The 20,514-nt window shown below is 41.6% G+C and overlaps 1 protein-coding gene across 3 annotated transcripts in view; it reads left to right on the top strand.

Annotated features, from left to right (window-relative positions):
• Positions 1–405: 405 nt before the first annotated feature.
• Positions 406–20,514, top strand: part of rad51b (RAD51 paralog B) — a 59,000-nt gene continuing 38,891 nt past the window's right edge. For all 3 annotated transcript variants that reach the window (XM_071896083.2, XM_071896081.2, XM_071896082.2), the window contains exons 1-7: positions 406–558; positions 985–1,098; positions 1,632–1,736; positions 2,326–2,462; positions 3,385–3,504; positions 4,326–4,509; positions 10,990–11,032. In XM_071896083.2, the coding sequence (XP_071752184.2) occupies positions 475–558; positions 985–1,098; positions 1,632–1,736; positions 2,326–2,462; positions 3,385–3,504; positions 4,326–4,509; positions 10,990–11,032 (787 nt within the window). In that variant the 5' untranslated portion in view covers positions 406–474. The remainder of the gene's footprint in view (positions 559–984; positions 1,099–1,631; positions 1,737–2,325; positions 2,463–3,384; positions 3,505–4,325; positions 4,510–10,989; positions 11,033–20,514) is intronic.

Raw genomic sequence — 20,514 nt, 5'->3', positions numbered from 1 at the left:
TCTTGAAGGAAAAATGGCAGAAAGCAAGATGTGTCAAACATGTATGTTAAAAATGATTAATTTTATTACTGATGTGTTTTACTGTGTGTTGTATATGGTAGTTTATATAATTTCTTTTGTGTGTTTCCATGTAAATAGTCCCTATATTGTTGTATGTTTCTATTTTCACTCTTTGTTTTTAATAAAAACATCAATTACAAGCCTGATATGAATTATCTTCATTCTGCCACCGCAGCAGAAAAACACCCACCAAAAAAACTTTATTTCTGCTACCAAAAGCACATGAAAGTATTATGTATCTAAGTCCTATGTACACGGACTACATTTCCCACAATGCAGTGCGGAAGAGCCGTGCGCCGCGGAGTGTTGCTGCTGCAGAGCTCACTGCTCAAGGAAGTGAAAAAACAATGGTTCCTTGTTTTGTTATTCTTTTAACGTTTTCTCCCGTCGACAAGGGCGATAAAGTAAACCGACATGGCGAGTAGAAAACTTATAAGAGCCGGTGTTTCGGCGGAAATGTGTGAACGACTCAAGAGACACCAAATACAAAGTTGTAAGGTAAGTTTGCTTATTAACGGCAGTTACTACCGTTTTCTCTCTAACCCTGTCTAGATTTGCTCAAATACAGGGGTGTAGTGGAGGGTAAACCAGCCTAGATTCACTTTAGTCACATTTTTGTTTGCGGAATATAGCTAGTTTACCCATTTTTTCAGGTTGACACAAATCTTCATGATGTCAATTCATAGTTACGCATGCTAAGTACTGTCAAACTGATGTGCCACATGAAGAAAGTGAGTTTTAAGGGGGGAAACATAATGATGCTTTTCCGAAGCTATAACTGACTTTTGTTTGTATTGGTGGTTGTTTGCCTTATGCTGATAAGTGGCTGGAAGTCATAGTTTACCACTACATGACTGATTAAATGAGGAAAAACGGCACCTGGACAGTAACTTTGCCTGACTCTGGACTCTGTGTTTCCTCCAGGATCTGCTGTCTCTGACTCCTCTGGAAGTGATGTGGACTGCAGGACTGAGCTACCAAAAGGCCTTCATGCTGCTGCAGTCAGTCAGCAAAGCCATCGCCCCTTCAGTCACAACGGTTCGTCCCAGACCCAGACCAGGAAACTCACTCTCTCCTTTTTTTTTTTTACTGGGCCATCATTTAGTTACACACAACTAACTCTTTCCTCTACCGGCCACAGTGACTGGTTAATGTATCCAGACACACACTCTTTTAGTTGAAATCTTTTCAAGCTTTTCTTTCCAGCCAAAAGGCAAGTGACATGAAATCATGCGTATTTGAGAAGATACGCTAGATGTGAAATTTCATATCAAACAGTGTGTGTGCCTTTCGGATTCGGCCAAGTGTGTCCTGAATTGGCTACTGTTTCGTATGCATCTCAAAATCCACCAGCCACTTTCATTATTTTATCAGCCATGTAGACTTTCAAAGTAGAACAGGACATCCAAATGACAGCTGGTCACCTGCTAAAGTAAAGTAGACAAACTTACTAGAGTAAATTTTCCTGTATTTGGCTGGTCGCTGGTGGTAATTTCCCACCAGTGCAGCAAAGCACAAAATCAAAAGTCAGCTTCTTTTCTTAATCATTGCAGTCCTTGTTGTTTTCTCAGGCTCTGGAGTTGTGGAAGCAAAACCCAGAATCCTTTTTTTCTACGTCTTTACCTGCGCTGGATAAATTCCTTCGAGGCGGTTTGCCCAGCGGGACGATCACAGAGGTACACTTCAATAAAACATACATGTCATTTTTAGAGTTAGAACAATATATCGGCCGATGTTGGCCTTTTATGTATCCCGGAGTTTCCCTGCTGTTGAATAGGTGCAGTTGGTCTCCCTGCCTTAAAGAGATGCTCATCATAAAATAATTTCATTAGTCTGGGTTTCAGTGGAGAGGCAGGGAAACTCTGGGGTACATTACTGCCTTTAAATGAAGAATTAATTTATAAAAATAACATTATCGGACAATTGAATGAAAAAAAAAATGAAATGTGCAAAGAAAATAAAATTTTATTGCAGGTTTTTTATGTAGCTGTGGTCAGGGAGGAACCTCCATCATATTGGTGATGGATGACATGGCTGGATGATATCCAATATTAAATAAAAAGTCCACTATCGGCCGATATATCGGTCTAACCCTAGTAAGCAAATGTGTATTCTCTCAAACTAGACACAACACATCCATTTTAAGTATGTTGCTTGAACCAGCTAAGAGATGAATGAGGCAATTTTTTTGTATTTATCAGGCTTTTTTGATGATATTAACCACAATAATAACCCTAATATGAACATATATCTGCATCCTCTCAGGTGACGGGGCCGTCCGGATGTGGGAAGACCCAGATGTGTTTGATGCTCAGTGTTTTGGCCACTCTGCCCAGGAGCATGGGCGGCCTGGACAGCAGCGTGATCTACATAGACACAGAGTCCGCGTTCTCTGCTGAGAGGTAACGGCACATACAGGTCCTGCCGTGTCAGTTTAGTGGTGATTTACACCGAAAACATACAAGTGACGTGATAAGATTTTATTTTATTTATTGTATTTAACCTTAAGCTAAAAACCTATCTCTTCACTTTAGCCTTTAACTAGCTATGACTTTCCAGATACAGGCCTTAAACCTTTTTTTTTTTTTTTTTTTTTACACTTTGCTTCGCACTTATGCACTGCTGCACTTCTTTTAAAATGTTGTATTTTACTTGATTTTATGCATCCTATGTACTCTATTTTTTAACTTTGTTTTTATTATTATTTTACAGTGGGTTTTATTTTCCATCTTATGTTATGCATTCCTCATATTTTTACTATTATTATTCAGTGGGTTTTATTTTCCATCTTATGTTATGCTCATTCTATGTCTATTTTCATGTGAAGATGCATTTTATGTATTCTATTCTCCTCTTTATCTTATTCTCACTATCATTATCAAGTTTTATGTGAAGCACTTGGTGCATGTAATTTCTCTGTTGTAAAGCACTTTGATCTGCATTTCTTGTATGAAAGGTGCTATACAAATAAAGTTTATTATTATTATTATTATTATTTATTTAACCAGGAAGTCCACTTGAGATTCAGAATCTCTTTTACAAGGGAGACCTGGCCAAAACAAGATAAGATAAGATAAGATAAGATAAGATAAGATGAGATAAGATAGCACTTTATTAAAAAACAGTAAAAACCGATAAAAACAGTGACAGACTACACAGTAAGAAGATAAGCAAGGTACTGATTTGTGCAGGTGAGATAAAACCAATCTTATTAAACCATCATAGAATATCTGGAAAAAGTCTTGGTGTCAGAGGAAAACGGCGTTTTCCCGGCCCTGAAAAGTGATAATGAACAAACAGATGCTTCGATCTGTCTCATCTCAGGTTGGTGGAGATCGCTCAGAGCCGGTTCCCAGAATACTTCAGCTGTAAGGAGCGGGTGCTGCAGATGGCCGGGCGGGTCCACCTGTTCAGAGAGCTCACCTGTCAGGACGTCCTGCACAGGTACGGGCCAGCCGCTTTCATTTACCCTTCTCTGTTGAGGCTTTTTAGACTTTTTAGCAGAGTCAATGATGTAATACTCTAAGGTGCAGTGTAGCAATCTAAGAGTTGTTTGTTTGTTTGTTTGTTTGTTTCTTTCTTTCTTTCTTTCTTTAACGAATCTAAAAACACATATCACACATGCGAAAAACAGCCAAGGATTTCAGGAAAAAGTGCTGGACTTGTTTCCATTGTGGTCTTTGTTGTTGCTTTGAGTTTCACCCACTTCATTTTGCTAAATCTGTAGTCTGAAGGCTACAGACTGTAAGCCTGGCCAGTTTCATCATAGTTGCTTTGCGCCCTCTTGTGTTGAATTTAGATAATGATTTCACTAAAAACTCCCCCTGATGCAGATCAAGACGAGACCACATATCCAGATATTATTGATTGATAAAATTCTGAATGACAATGAATCGATCATTGATTAATCATTTACAACCCTACTCATGACCTTTTGAGCTTTAAAACACACAGACAGTAGTTATGTCTGTTTGCCTTTTAGTGGTAGTATTGCCTTACAGTATATTCTTCCTCAATGCATCATGTACAGGAAGTTTACAGAATTCATCCTAGTATTCAGATTGGTTACATTTACATTTCAGGCATTTAGCTGAGGCTGTTATCCAGAGTGACTTACAATAAGTGCAGCAGTAGAATAAACATAAACTCCTACATCACCGACCTTATAAGCAACTAGTATTAAGATGTGCAGTCAGCCAGTCCTTCACTATGTTGAGTTTTCCAGTTATCTCTGTGCTGATCTCTCTGCTGCGTCTTGTGTCCAGACTGGAGAAACTGGAGGAGGACATCATCTCGACCGAAGCGGGTTTGGTCATCCTGGACTCGGTGGCCTCGGTGGTGCGGAAGGAGTTCGACACGACGCTGCCGGGGAACCTGATGCACCGCAGCAGCCTGCTGGGCCAGGAGGCCGCCACGCTCAAATACCTGGCGCACGAGTTTCGCATCCCGGTAAGCAAACCCAACCAGGAATTGTATTGCAAATACTTGTTTAAGTGGTCATTTTAAAGTGGTATGTTTTTTTATTTTGGCTTTATCTTTGGTGCTAAATTGTTAGGGTTGAGAGTTTTTTCCTTGATGAAGATTTTCTGTTGATGAAGTTTGAGTTTGCAGCAGCAGTATGTCGCTGCGAGCTGTTTTTAATGGACTTTTTAAAAACTTCTGGGAGTTAGGGCGACAGACAGTAGTAGTAGCTTCTGACTGTGGCAAATACATTGCTGGGCTTAGACTTTATCATAGGCATTAATTGTGATAGGACAGAACAAAAATTACACTGGTGTTATCCTTTAAAATGAACTGCGTTAACCAGGGTCATGTGACTCTACATACACACATTTAGCAATTTAAACAACACAGCATTTACAACAAGATCTTTATGAGGCATTACTGGAACATTTTACGAGTATTAAGATATCAACATAGGCTGTGTTACAAAGGCAGGACAATACAAGTTGTCCAACAACATTTTGAGACATTTTGAGAAGATCGAATCCATTAAATAAGTAAGTATAAGGTCCAGCCCTGGTTTGAATATCTGAGGTTCAACTACAGGAACTCTACTCCAGTTAATTGTGATGCTATTTTCCACCACTAGATGTCAGTGTTGTCATAGGAAGAGTTTTTTTTCCTAAATGAGATATCAGCCGTTTGAAAAATGTGACACTCTCTCTGACAAAATGATTGATGGCACAAAAATGACAAATTACGGTACTTCTTAAAGCATAGCAGATATTTAAAGTTCTCGTGAATCACTTTTACAGGCTGGATCCTCTACACTTTTAGGCATACTAGATGATCAACTTCAGTTAAAGATTTATTTCCACAATGGATTTATAGTGTTTTGGAAATGATCTCTCCATATAGACTTGTCCCAATCTTCCTCACGGTCACGAAAACAAAAAATATGAAGCAGGTTATCATTACACTGCAGATACACCTTCTCTAGAATACCAAATGGGTTGGGGAATAAAAGCAGCTCCCATCTGACACCTTCATCAAATTAGTGTCATGCTGTAAGCAGTGTGTCTTGGCCGGCTCATATATCTGCAGTAGATAGTTTAGTGGTTCTAACTGTCAGAAGATGATAAAGCAGCGCTAGAGGGCAGGGAAGAGTGGAGCTGCACACCATCCATCTTTGTGTGATGTTTTTTAATTTATTTGATCTCAGTTATTTCATCCCACTGTGGGGAATGTCTTCATCAACTTGTGGTGCTTCAGTGATGCTACAGCTACTACGTCTGCTACTACTACTACTACTACTACTATTACTACTACTACTACTACTACTACTACTACTACTACTACTACTACTACTACAACAACTACTACTACTACGTCTGCTACTACTACTACTGCTACTATTACTACTACTACTACTACAACTACTACTACTACTACTACTACTACGTCTGCTACTACTACTACTGCTACTATTACTACTACTACTACTACAACTACTACTACTACTACTACTACTACTACTACTACTACTACAACAACTACTACTACTACGTCTGCTACTACTACTACTGCTACTATTACTACTACTACTACTACTACTACTGCTACTGCTACTATGACTGCTGCTGAGGCTAATACTATTACTACTGTTACTATTACTACTCCTGTGACTACTACTATTACCACTACTGCGACTACTATTACTAGTACTGATACTATTACTACTGCTATGATTACTACTGGTACTACTACTGCTACTATTACTACTGCTATGAGTACTACTATTGCCACTACTGCTACCAGTGCTACTTTAATAATATCACTACTACCACAACTACCAAACTACCACTACTACCTTGATTGCTACTGCCACTACTACTTCTTACTAGTTATTGCTCCTACCATTGCTACTAGTATTACTGCTATCATAATTCCTGCTACTACTACTACTACTACTACTACTACTACTTCTACTACTACTACTACTACTACCGCTACTGCTACTGCTGCTATCACACTACTATTTATAACTCCTGGACTCTTACTGACTCCTAATACAATATGACTTCATATGCTGTTGATATGAGTAGCTCAGTCAACTGGTTCTCCAAGGTCCTCACCTCTGACTCTGTGGAATGAAATCAGCATTTGTACAGAAACACCAGAAGAAGAAACATCAGATAGAGATTAGGAGCCCCCCCCACCCCACTCCCACCCTGCCTCCCTGCCACCTCCATGTGATTCAGAGTTTCCTCCCAAATCTCCTGAGAGTGTGTTTCAGTCCATCATCCATTTCTCCTACAAGCAACACGGGTCTAAAGGCACAGCAGGTGTTTAACGTCACTGGTTTTCAACCTGACAAATTATATTACTTATATAGAAACATATTATAATGATGACCAGATGGAAAACTAACAGCCTAGAGCCAAATACTGGTAAATCCTTGTCTGTGGCTGGTAAGTTCATGTTCTCTAGCAGCAACTTTGGAGTTCCCAATCTATTCTAAAAAATGTTGTTGAATGGTGAAATCGTGCAAGTGGCTGGTGAATTTTGGGATGCATCACCCGCTGTAGCCGGTGGACAAAAAAAGTTAGTTTCCTGCCCTGCTCTGGTATTTGTATTAAATGCTTTCCTCTTGTTAAACAATGAACAAACATAAAACGTATCATCACTTTCTGTGTGCCAGAGGATTTTTTCCCAGGAAAGAGCTACCAGACACCAGCTGTTTAGAAAAGCTTTCATGAACTGGGTTTAGACTGAATCACTGTTGTGTTATATCAACCGACGAGAGAGAATAAACAGGAATTTGTTTATTTGAAAATGTCACAAATTGTTACTTCCAGGGAAAAATGTGGGCAGGGAAAATGAATGAGTAACGTTTTCCCCTCCATCTGCAATGAGTGTTGAGGTGCCATTGAGCAATAAAGTGAACTGTGACCTGTGTTTGTACCTAGGTGGGAATGCATGTAAATCTATGGTGTGAATATGAAGCAAAACATGGCGGTGCTGAAAGAGAGAGAGAACTCAGTCATCCTTACTGGGTTAATAAACGCTAAAAACAAAGTTCTTTCTCTCTCAGCTGCACATCTGGAGCCCGCTGCCGCCACCAAGGTGTAGAAAGCATGGCTTGAAGCGTTTGAGCCTGACAGAAGAGCAGCCTGTGTTCGGGCTTTATGTACACATGTCACATAGGCCCTACTTGGCGTCACGTAGCAACAAGATCCTCGCGATGCTCTCAGCTTTTGTTCAAATAATCTCCTTCCCTCAGCCCTCTGTCGTTACCGAGGCCTCTCCCACTCCCCGCTCTTTTTTTATTTAGTCTGCGTGCTTCGTGTTTTCTATCACGCTTGAGCCAAATGTGCCATGTCTGCGCCCATGTTTTGGCATATGGATATTTGTGGTTAAGTTGAGTGCTGTTGGAACTTGACAAAGCAAACAGCCTGAGTGCGTTTTGTGTTTTTTTTTTTTTTTTTTTTTTTTTTTTTACCTTTCAGTATCAGCTAAAATATGCCCTGACAAGAAACACACAAGGAGAGGAGGGAAGTTACCTCGCCGTGGCCCTCCTGGCATTCTTCTTTTGAGACTATCGTGACTAAATAAATAAAAGACTTTTATCACCAGCACCCAGGGCCATGGCAGCAAGGTTGTTCAGTTGATGAAGCGTTGTTAAGGTGCTGTTTGAAGTGCCAAAACCATATTTAATCACGCTGTTGATGACTTTGGCAGATTGGACAGCTTTGCTTCTTTTAATCTTTATTTATCCAAGGAAAGGTTTGCTGACTGAGCATGCATACAGTTTTTTTTACAGCAACACCCTGCTTCACATTCGTTCACTGACACACATTCACACCTGGATTGCTTACTTCAACCACAGTCTTCTACTGTTGGCCGCTGTAGCAAACAGAGGTAAAGTGCCTTGCCCAAGCGCACCGTGGTGGTCGTTTTTGCGGGAGGGGAACCAGTTACTTGTTCACTTTCTGCGCCCAGATTTCCCCAGTAAGTCTGGAGATTTGAACTGGCCACCTTCTGCACATACGCCTGCTTCTCTAACCCAGTGGTTCTCAACCTTTTTGGCTCGTGACTCCTTAAAACGGAGAGTTCAACCAAAGAATGATTTTCCCTTATCAGGTTCTTTGATTTGATTTATATTATCAGAGGAGGCCAAGAGGCTGGAAACCATTCAGTATTTCACAAGGAAAAAAAGCAGAAATTTGAGAAAAATCTGAAAAAATAGACTTGATAATTCATTTGTATAGTTGAAATATGCCTTTTTCCTCTCCCATAAATCATCTCGGGATCCTCCCAAAAATTATCTCGCGAGTCCCCAGGTTGAGAACCACTGCTCTAACCTATATGTTGCTTCCAAGGCGTAGAAGCAGTGTTGAATTATTTATTTTAAGCTACTGTATGGATTAGGGGGAGTCCAGAATAAGTAGCTCAAAACCAGAGAATGGGGTCAGGTGGAGGCATATGATCCAGGTGTAATCAGCTCGGTACGCCGGTATGATGCACCGCAAACTGTCTCATCCTGGAGATTCCTTTCTAAATTATGAGTTGCTATCGTTTTAGCTGCATTTTTTGATGACAGCAATGCTATGATAGGGCTGTTTTGGCAAAAAAAAACACACCACCAGACAGGCCTGGAAATACGCAGAGTTTCAAATCACTGAGGTTTTATTATAATGCACGCGAGCAAACAAGCCCACAAGAGATACAGGGTTTCATCTGTCTGTTTTGTGGTTTTAAAACAGGACATTGTAGCATAGAATGAGTTTATGAGAATCTCCCCCCACTACTGTTACTGTCTTGTCCATCCTGTGTATTATCGCCTGGTGTAGTTACAGCAATCACATGTCTGCACTACAGTGTCCATGTACAGAACTTATTTCACACATTTCCAATTCATTCAATACTTCTGCTTTGTGGTTACAGAATGACATGTATAAAATACCAGCTATTATTGTCATAAATTTGAGATAATAATCACATCATAATAAAATCCTGGAATCCACCAGTGTCGGCAGTGCAAGGTAGTGAAAGTTATATTCACGCTAATACTATCAACTCTGCTTATGAAATGCGAGCAGTATCTGCTGTACTTCGTTTATGGTTGATTTTAAAGTAGCTTTTTAATGTGTTAATCTGCGTGATTCTTGTTTTTCTTGAATTTGGCGACATCTTTGGTGATAAGCGGTCGTTGCTTAGAGTGTTTTTCACTGTCCCAACATAATCAAGACACTCATTGTAGACTGTGGCTGATAAACAGTACTTCGTTGGTCTGTTAGTCTGTATCTTTACTGTGCTTAGTGAATAATCCTGATGGTCTTGCTTTAATCAGCTGTAGTTGACTGATAAATTATCATATATGTAGCATTTTCAGTCCAAATGCTTAAATCCACAGTGTGCTGCAGTAGCTGTTGATTAGATGATGCTTGCTCATGTGAAGCAGACAGAGCTTCTATCTCTTGTTATTGGCAACATTATTATCACTCGCTGTAAGTTGCCTTTGTGACCAAGGCCAGCTTTGTTCCTGAAACTGTTACTCTGTAATGTTGGTGATCAAAGAGAGGAGTAGGCAGGAGTCGTCTCAAGGTTTGAGAAGCGGCCTTGGGATCAGAAGGTCGCTGGCCTGGCTGGGAAAACGGGGCAGGGAAAGTGAATGAGAAACACAGTCTCTTCCGTCAGTAACGGTGATTGAAACGCTCTTGAGCAAGGCATTTAACCCTAACTAGTGGCCAATGAAAGAAAACTGTGATTGTACTGGGCAAGTCCTTTCTGTGAATCTGTGTAATTGTATGAATATGGAGAAAAGCATTTCTGGGAAAAGTGCATGCTTAGTCAACTTTCCCTGGATAAAAAATGTAAAAAAAAAAAGAGAAAATTTGAGAGAAGCAGGCGAAGTTTTTATATGAGGCGAGATAGTTTTATTTTCCAGCTTAGTCCATTAGAAATCAAGAATTTATTTTCCAAGCGAGTAGCGGTACATTTAAGTTAGACATAACAACAATAAAAACATTTCCCAATAAGTAGAAGATCATAGGCTTAGAAGAGGGTCCGCTTGAACCTTTGGTAACCCAATGACCGCACATACACTAGAGTTTCTCCAGATGGATTAAACTGACCATCTAGTTTTACTTTCATCATTAGATTTAGTGAAAAAGTACCCCCCACTTCTTCCTCTACTCGCTCTTATAAGCCGCTCTCTTGAAATAACTAGCCTTCATAGCTCTTGTTTCTCTTAAATCTTTTCCTAGCACTTGTGTCTTACATGTCAATACATTCTAGGATTACAGGAATATTGCCTGGGCGTTGAGGGTCTGACCCTCTGCCCTTCTTAGTATTGGTTTCTTGTGATGTTGCACTCACTGTGAGTTTCTTTGGATAACAAAAGTAATGACTTGCAAGCCAACAACAAACCACGGCTTTACAAACCCAACTTATCTGAATTTGTCTCTGTTTTCTTCTCCCTAGGTGGTCCTGACCAACCAGATCACGACTCATGTGGGGGACAGAGGTGAGAGAGTTGTGCTGTCATGGAGGGCTGTTTTTGGGGTTGGGGGTTCGGGGTCGGGGTCGACCAGAGAAGAGCCAGAACAACAGTGTTATGTTGTTCTTCTGAACCGCATCTCTGGTTGCCACAAACATGGGGTCCAAAGAGGAGTCGTGTCTTTGAAGCCAAAAAAAATCTCGATGGAGAGGGAGAATGTTGCAGTATAATGCAAACGTAACGTCTGTGAAAACACAAATTGGGCATTTAATCACCTCAGTTGCAATTTTGAAAAAGTGTCTCTCGTGTATAGATTTGATCTGGTTTACATTTCATGGTGCAAATTCGCTCCATGAAGAAATCTGTAAATCTGTCAGTGGCCACCAATCCATTTTTAACCAGTAGAAACAGGATTAGCATCATAAAAACACTCATAAAGACACGATAAAACCTCCACTTTCATTTATATATAAATAAAGGTAGAGTTTTTATTTTATTTCCATCCTTTACTACCTTTATAATCATATCCTTTATGACCTTTTTAGCTCTCCAACCTACACCTAGAGTCTTCGCCGCCGCAGTGACTCAATGTTGCCTCGGGATCAGTGAAATTAAAAAACTATGAACAGTAGAACTCAGCCAAGCATGTTAACTTTTTCCGACCAGTAACTTCTCTGAGAGACACAGATCTGCCTGGAGCCATTAACTTTAAGAACCATCCTGTTATTAACTCCAAGGGTGGGGAAATTAACACCACTTTTTACTGCCTGCTTGCTGAGCTACTGATGCAGTTTTGCTCCATCACCAAGAGGGATTGCTTGGAAAATGACCTTTATTATAATATATTAACCACCGGAGTGCTTCAGTCATTCGTTAGCGGAGAGACAGAAGAGTATTGTGTTAAATATATTAATCTGGTTCCACTGTAATATTCAAGAATAAACTGTCTGTAGTACTAACTTAAATGCAGCATACATGCATGAAGCAGGACCTGTACAGTGGCTGCCACTGTAACAAACCTTTGAATGCAGATTTAATGATATGCAAAGGGTGGAATGGGTGGGTAACCCTTTGAATCCACCAGTCACGATCAGCCTATGTGTGGAAAAATGTGGTTCCTGCCCTACTAACCCATATACTGTAACCTTTATCCCTTAAAACCACTTCTAACCTGCCTGGTCCACAGACGGTACCATCATTAGAGATCCCAAAGTTTTCCAAAGATACTAAATGTGTCATGTTCAGTTACAGGGACGTGTGTATTAAATGGTGCACAAACATCTAGATTTTTTCCATTTGACGTAATGGTGCAGCCATAAAAAAAAAATGGCGCCTTGGGTTTGAATATTTCACTCAGAATAAGCAGCCGTAGCTTTAGTGAAGCGTTGGAACGAGCAGATACATGTGGCATTGTCATACAGTATGAAAACAAATATTTTTTCTAACTTTGAAGCTACGTAAGAGGAAATTTAAGGGGTGCGAGGGGTTAAGTGTCTTCTCATAACAGCCCTGTGGTTGTCTCGGTTGAGTAGTTGAAGCTTTAAAGCTGCACTGGGCAACTTTGCACGTTGGCGGCTCCAAATGGCGGCGAGATGGTAACTGTCTGAAAACGATCCGAACTTCAGTACCCAGAAATCCTCTAAGGTGACGTCATTAACTGCTCACACGGCCGGTTTGTGATGCTTTATACCAAAGGAAGCCAAAAGGACGAGAGAGGCAAAAGTTTTTGAGTCCAGCTTTCTCTGGGTGGAGCGCTCCCTGGCTGCTGTGGAGGAGACAGTTTTGTATTTTGCTCTTAAGTCGTCACTTTCTGTGGGCGGAGAAGATTTCCCGCCATTGTCCAAACCCGATACCACATCATTTGGGCAAACGAGGTGAATCTTTAGTGTCTCAATTAGAGAGGATGGGACGCTCTCCTCTGTTGCTATTGTGATTTAGGCTGATAGGACAGGTGATGGGTGTATTTTTACATCAAAATCTTGCTGAGCGCAGCTTTAAGTAAGGGGATATGGGTTGCTCGGTTATGTTATCTAACAGACACATGATATTGACCTGTAACTGTATTCTCTCCTCTTTCTCCTCTTCTCTTTCTCTGTTTTTTGCTCTATATACCTTTTGTTTGTAGCTCTCTCTGTCTCTTTCACTCTCTTGTTCTCTCTTTTTCTATCTGTCATTTAAGAGCATCTTTTTTAGATCATGTCCATCTTTGTCTGAACCTACTTTTTCTTTCATTTTCTCTCTGTGTTTAGCTCTTTCCATCTATTTGTCCTGCACTTTCTCTTTCTCCCCCTTAGATGTAGTGTTTCCCCAGAGGTCCTGCTCTCTTTCATACTCTCTCCCCCTCTCTCTTTTTCCCTCTCTCCCCCCTTCCTCCCTCCATCTGTCCTGGGACAGTGTGTATGTTTGTGGACGGTGACTGAGAGTCAAACAATAGGGCGTGTATCCGATTCACCCTCCTTATGCTCATGTAATCAGATTCACATCTCCCTGACGGCGACTCCTGCCGTGTCCTCGCTGTCTTCTTTCACTCTCTCTCTCTCTCTCTCCCTCACTGTCTTTCTGTCTCTCTCGCTCTCTTCTCTCCTCCTTTGTCTTCAGCGCCGGTTTCCGTTTTCAACCAGGGAACCCCGCGTCTCGTCTTCCCCGAACGACGTCGGCCCTCGTCTGGAGCCTTAATCTCCCGGCGAGGGGCTCCCATGTCGGTACAGTGAGCGTCGGGCGATGGGCGAGGCTTTGAAAAGGACCTCTGTCTGTTCCTGTCTGAGGGAGGGCGGGTCCGGTTTCACCTGGGAAGGGTGGGGTGGGGGGGGGGGTGATCTGGCCACACACACTCAGGTGGGCTGTTGCTGTCCTGTGCTCAGGCCTGTTGAAGATGAAGATGAATCACATCCAGGCCAAATAGTAGTGGTGCACGACGGTTCCCACTGATTCTAACTGTGGGAGTTGCTAGAATCGACTAGAATCGAGTTGCTCAAATCGACATTTGAGACACTGTGTAGGTGAAGCTGTGGTAACATATTTGTGAGGAATGGCCAAAAGGTATTTCACACAAATGACTGGTCAAGATGCTTCTCGAACAACTGCCTATTTTATGTACACAGACAAAAAGTTACCGGTCGACAAAGCAGAATCGACAGATACGAAGATTCGAGGAGGGACTCTAGGAGCCAACCTCAACTCTCAAGCTGGTTGGAGTTGTGGAATCAAGTTTTTGCTCATTTAGCAAAGTAACGTAATGTTAATGATGCAAATACTAGCCATATAACATTAGCTACTGTGCAGATGAGATTACAATAACACAGTTGTAGTTAACTGACCAGGTACTACGCTTACCTAGCTAACTAACAAACTGACATTATCTAAACACAAAATTGTGACAAAACTGAGCAGACGTATCAAACAAAATGATCACTTGCTGGTCAAAAACTGCAGAAATTAAAGCCGCAGTAAGTTTGAAGAAAAAGATTAACGCACTTCACCCCCCTCTCTCCTCCCTCCCTTCAATATGGCTGTGAGAGGATGCATTATGTAACTCTGACCCTTGCACTCCTTACTATTGCTTGCTTGTAATGTTGGTAATCAAGGAATTGAGGAGTTGGTTGCACTCGTACGTCACTCTGGACAAGTTAAAATATAACAGGAATGGTTGGATTTAGTGTTCTTGCCAGATGAGCGGGGTTTTCCACACGGGACGGGACAATGAGTGCAAGAGAGATTAGCCAGTCAGAGGAAAGTATTCAGAAGTCAGTAACACCTTTGATTGACAGCGATACCTTTTACTGACAGCTTACCAGACAGTTTCTGGTATTGTCCTGAAGTGATAAACCCTTTATCCCATGTCATTCCCCCCTCTCTCCCATCTTTCCTGTCTCGCTATACCGTGACTATCCCATAAAGCAGAAATGCCAAAAACTAATCTAAAAAAGGAAACTTATTCAAATGATTAGCAACTCTTCTTTGGCTTCAACGTGGATCTGGTTTGAAGATCACGTCTGGTCTGACCTGAGCAAATTTATATTGCTTTAATTGAGCTTCAGTCTGTCAGTGCGAGTACGGAAATTCACTGTTGACTGAATACTGAGACCAGGAGACATTAAGCATTCAGTAACAGGTTAAATATGACTGCGATCTTGTGATAGGGCGATAAATATTTTGTTATGTGTTATTTTGTTAATATGTGTTTTTTGACAGTTGAAAGATGAAACCAACATTGAGGGAAAATAGCCCTCGAATTAACCTGGGTAAATTAGTTGAACACTAATGCATCAGTTTGTTGATATGAATACAAATATTGACTGTTGGCTGAATACCGTGACTTGCTTGTGTTACTCATTTAGTAATCGGATATATTTGACTCGGTATTTGTAATAAGGTAATAGCTATTCACTTCTTCAGTGTTGTTTGGTCGTTGAAAGGAGAAACCAGTACTGAGCATAAATAACCCTGGAGTTACCAGAGCAAACTAATAAAATTGTAATGATGTATTATTTTGTTAAAATGAAGACACATCTTGGCTGTTGACTGAATACAGAGGCTCATTTGAAAAATATGACCTAGTTTTCTTTTTTTTAAAGGTAATAGCTATTCACTTTTTCAGTATTCTTTGCTCTCTGAAAGGAAAATAAAACGGTGCCGAGGAGAAGCGGCTCTCCCCTCGCTCTCCATCTCCACATCTCTTCCTCTCACACTCTGTGGTAGGGCAGGAAGACGCTGGGTGTCTTTGAGGTTCGCCTCGATCCCTGTGTTTAATCTAGCGGAGCTGCAGTTGTCCAAACTGAAGCTCCCTCTGACCTCATTTTGTGAAAACTCAATAGCTCAGCGAGTGCCAAGAGCCGCCGTTGCCAGCAGCGGAGCCACCAGGAGAGCCGAGGACAGGCAGCGGACGAGGATATGCAAACAGAAAGACAGGGTGAAGTGCAAAAGGCTCAGCAGACGTGCCAGAACTGGAAGAATAGGCGGCACCTTGGAAAAACTAACCAGCTGTATCCTTATTCAGCTATCAAAATGAGCGTGTTTCGGCTATACAGCTTTCACACAATGCCCAATACCCAAGGAAGGACATAACGTTTAGTTTAGCTTAGCAAAGTTTTGGTCAGTTTATTTTAGCTTCGACTGCTTTAGTCCGTTTTAATTTGGCCTAGCTTATCTCTGCTTTGCTTTGTGTAGCTTAGTTTAGTCTAGTTGGTTGAATATTTTCTAATATGCATATTGAAAATACACACTCAAAATGATGAAAGATAACACAGTGGAAGGCAGAGTGCTGGGAGGGGGGTTGGTGTGGCTGTACTCTGATAGGAGTCACGAGGAAACTTGGAGCTGAGTTTCTAGAAAATGAGTAGTAAAGAATAAACTACTGTTGACTCTGTGTGTGTGTGAGGGCAGGAGTTGTAAACAGCAGTGTAAACATGGCCTCTGGTACGAGCTGCTTTGTTTTGCACTGACTGTGATGATTTGTAATCTCCAACGCTCTATTACTACCTTGGTTAGGTCTCTCATGTTATTATACTGAACACTGACAGTGAGTGGAAGGTTTGCTTTTGTTTCTGTAATCTCTGAACCGTGATTTGGTCTTGTCCGAGATGCTGAGGTTGTACAGTATGTGCTGTAACCAAATGTATTCAACTGGTGTTATCTGATTCAGATCTTAAAACATCAGGACAAACTGCGTCTTCTACGAAACTGACCGGGTGAATCCAAGTGAAAACTGCAATTCCCTAATTGATTTCACCTATTTAACCCATTTCAATTAGGTTCATTTATTCAACCCCTATAAACCAGCATAAGAAATAAAGAGAGAGACATTGTGCAGGTGAGGTTGTAAGCCTTCCTTTGTGCGTGTGAATGAGAATTTGTGTATACAACTGCGTGTGTGTGGCAGCTGTGGGTGGGATGTAAACCAGAAATGGAGGCTAAACGGAGTCTTCCGCTGTGGTTTAGCATCCTCCCCCCCCCTCCAAACCCCCACCCACCCCCTGCCCCGCCCCGCCCCTCTGCCCCTGCAGGGTCATCTGGGAGTTGGAGGGCAGTGGTGTGAGACCTGCCACCGGCCCTGTGGACAGCCTCTCTTTGTCTGCAAGCCTCCTTCATTGACTGTGTGTGACAGAGGCTCCACTGATTCAAGCCCCTCGCTCCGGCTCCTCAGCACTGCCTCTGATAAGAGAGCCACTGTGTATACACACACACACACACACACACACACACACACAAACATGCATACTGAGACACACCTCCTTGCCCTCACACTGCTCTATCTGCATGATTAGGTTTTTTGTCCCCAATTACATTTTACATTTACATTTTAGGCATTTAGCTGTCAGTCTTATCTAGAGCAAATTGCAATGAGTGAACTGTAGAATAAGCTTAAATATTAGCTCCGGCCATTTTTGACTTGGACTCTATCTTTTTCCATCATGCCGATCGATTCTGACCAAAATCTCATCAACTGCTTCACTATAGAGCTGCTTGTGTCTTGCTTGCCTGGGTGTAAGACTCCCAAGTTCAGTCCTGTAGGGTCGATGGACGCCCCAAAAATCAACTACAAAAGCACCCAAAGCATGTCTTTTTCTACACAACGATTTCTCATTTTGTAATGAGACATACTGGTAAAAAGATGTTTGAAAATCATGACTTTCTTTCTCGAGTTTTGATGCTACCTTGGCCATTTTTTTAGCACTTTGGCTGTGGCTGCCTCTCTACATGCACTGCTATGTAAAGTAGTGCAAAATAAATAGTCATAGCTGTCATGGATAAACTAAATTAAATATATACATGTTCCATTTGTCTCTGTCGATTTTATTTTTTATTTTTGTATCCATTAGGACTGTATTGGAAAGCCACACCCAGGCAAGCTAGACATTAGTAGCTCTATAGTGAAGCAATTGATGAGATTTTGGTCAGAATCGATCGGTATGATGGAGAATGATGTGAATAGTAAGCTTGAGATTGAAAACGACCAGAGTCATGCTTTACATTTGCATATCACCAACATTGAAAGCATCCATTAGAAATAAGTGCAAGGGTCAGAGCCACATGGTTAATTTAAGAGCAGTTTTTGAATGGGAACTGATTATTTTGTCACTGATCCAGCTGATGGATTTGATGTTTAGATAATGTCAGCTTCCAGGCCAGCTAACTAACCATGGTATCTGGTCAGCTGATCCATCACTGCCTTGTTGTGAACACATCTGATTTGCACAGTAGCTAACATTACATGGCAGTAGACAAACATGCTGATAGACAAACATTTCCCGTAATCCACCTCTATGCTCTGAGCTGGCAGCACTGAGCTCTCGGGCGTTTTAAAAGGAACAGGCGAGAAGAAGCGAATACAGAAGAGAGAGAGAGAGAGACAGATTCTGAGAAAGGATGAGTTTTGGGGCAAAGTTGAACAAGTGGGAGAGTGGAGGAAAGGAGAAAACGACAGATCTGATGTAGTTGTGTTTATGAGAGTCGACTTCCTCTCCATCTCACTGGGAGCTCACTATCACATGTCACTGATAACGCTTTATCTTTGCTTTCCTATAAAGAGAAATGCGATATCTTTTCTAAATACAGGCTTGCTGACATTGGCCACTTATTAAGCTGAAGTCTCAAACTGTTGCTCTGGAGGCCAACATTTTCAGACAAACTTTTCTGTCCAACAAACTGTCTTTGTAGGCTATTTCGGAGGCTAATTAGGAAAAATGATTGTGTCCTTTGAAGGAAGTTGGCCCACTTAAAGGGCCATTAAGTGAACTATGACCTGTAATGGACACAAGCAATATATTTTTTCACAATAGAGACAAGTAAGCTAGCTAATCAGAGCAGAGATCAAGCAGAAACGTCTGGTGAAGAGCTAATATATCACCAAGCTGAATACCGGAATAATAAAACTGCTTTGTCATTCGCTTTTTTTGGGCTTGAGAACGAGACTTTTTAGCCTTCGTAGCTGAAATGTTTTGCGGCCCGTTTCATCACTGAGCTCTTGATAATCATTGCTTTATTGGTATTGATGAACAACCTTATCAACCCCTCAGATACCGTATATTATGGTCACTGTGTGCTACGGGGCCGTAAAAGTGTTTCTTATTGCCCCTTTGAAGCTGCAGAAACTGCTGAGGAATCTTTGGCCATTATAAAATATCAACTAGTATAAAATCGGGAATTTCCCAGTCCAAAGCTCTTTTCTTCCGATGCCAGTATGCTGATAATTTCATTCACCAAAGACTCCATTGCAATCTTACTGCATCCCATTTTTTCTGCACTCGTGCTGATACTATAGGACGCTGCCTTTGGACAGACTGTTGTTCGGGAAGCCGTCCAGTAGAGTCGACTGGTTCAGTTTACATGCCTGGCTGGGTTCCTGCCTCCCTTTACCATATCTGCTGTTCCAGCTGTGGGAAATCATATGGGCCGTGGTTAGCTGTATGGACCAGTGGCGGTTTGTGTGTGTGTGTGTGGGGGGTGGGGGGGTGGTCAGGTTGGTGGAGTGATGGGGGTGAATGGAGGAGGAGGAGGAGGAGGAGGAGGAGGAGGAGGGTCTCAGTGTTTGTGTTGGAGGCAGGATCAGCAGAGCCAGCAGGGGAAGGCAGGCCGATAGCAGACCAGTCCTCCAGGGAAAAGAGGGGAGGTCCGAAGCACACATGGAGTTTGTTTAGTCTGCCTCTCCTTCCCACCGGCCTTCTCTCTCTCTCTCTCTCTCTCTCTCTCTCTCTCTCTCTCTCTCTCTGCCCCCCCTCCCTCCCTTCTTCCCCTCAATTCAGACACTCAGGAAACTGTGATTCTGTTCAAACCACCATGATCAGTGGCATACGTTTTCAGTTATGGTTCTCCTTGCTTTTGATATGAACGAATGAGTGGTTTTAGTTCTGTGGTGTCCTGTATAGATATTTTGCTTTCTAGTCTTTTCATCTCACAACCCTAAATGTGAAGAATAGTGAACTTTGACCCTTAATTCATACTACTTTGCTTAATTAATTATTGGAAGAAGAGTCAGGGACAGCAAATATTAAGTATTTCATATGAATATTACAAAGATTAAAAACATCATACATTTGTATATTACATATACTTTTCGCATTACACAAATCATATCTCATTGAGTAGAGCATAACATGGTACTGTAAGGTTATTCAGTTTAAAACGTCCACCAAAATGGCCTCTCTGTTGTTGCTCTAGTCTCTTACTGTAACCTGTTGCTGAAATCAATCAGCTGCCCTCGCTGCGATTACACAATGGCCACGTCATGTGATGCCCTCTCTCTCTCTCTCTCTCTCCACGCGCACATTTCCACAGGAAATGTTTTGAGGAAGTCAGAGTTGCTGATGTGACACTCGTGAAGCAGAATCCCTGCTTAGCGCATGGAAAAAACATCAAGGAAGAGGGCAGCGGCCGGGGGCCTGTGTTTACTGTGACAACTCAGTCTAAAGTCTTTCTGCCCAGAAAGTTGCGGGTTCAAATCCTCCATCCATCCTGAATGAGTAAGGCAAGGCAAGGCAAACTTTATTTATATAGCACATTTAATACACAAG

Source organism: Centroberyx gerrardi, chromosome 18 (assembly GCF_048128805.1).
Source record: "Centroberyx gerrardi isolate f3 chromosome 18, fCenGer3.hap1.cur.20231027, whole genome shotgun sequence".
Classification (NCBI taxonomy): Eukaryota; Metazoa; Chordata; class Actinopteri; order Beryciformes; family Berycidae; genus Centroberyx; species Centroberyx gerrardi.
The sequence above is the reverse complement of the archived record's forward strand: the minus strand, read 5'-3'. Positions and strand labels throughout refer to the sequence as shown.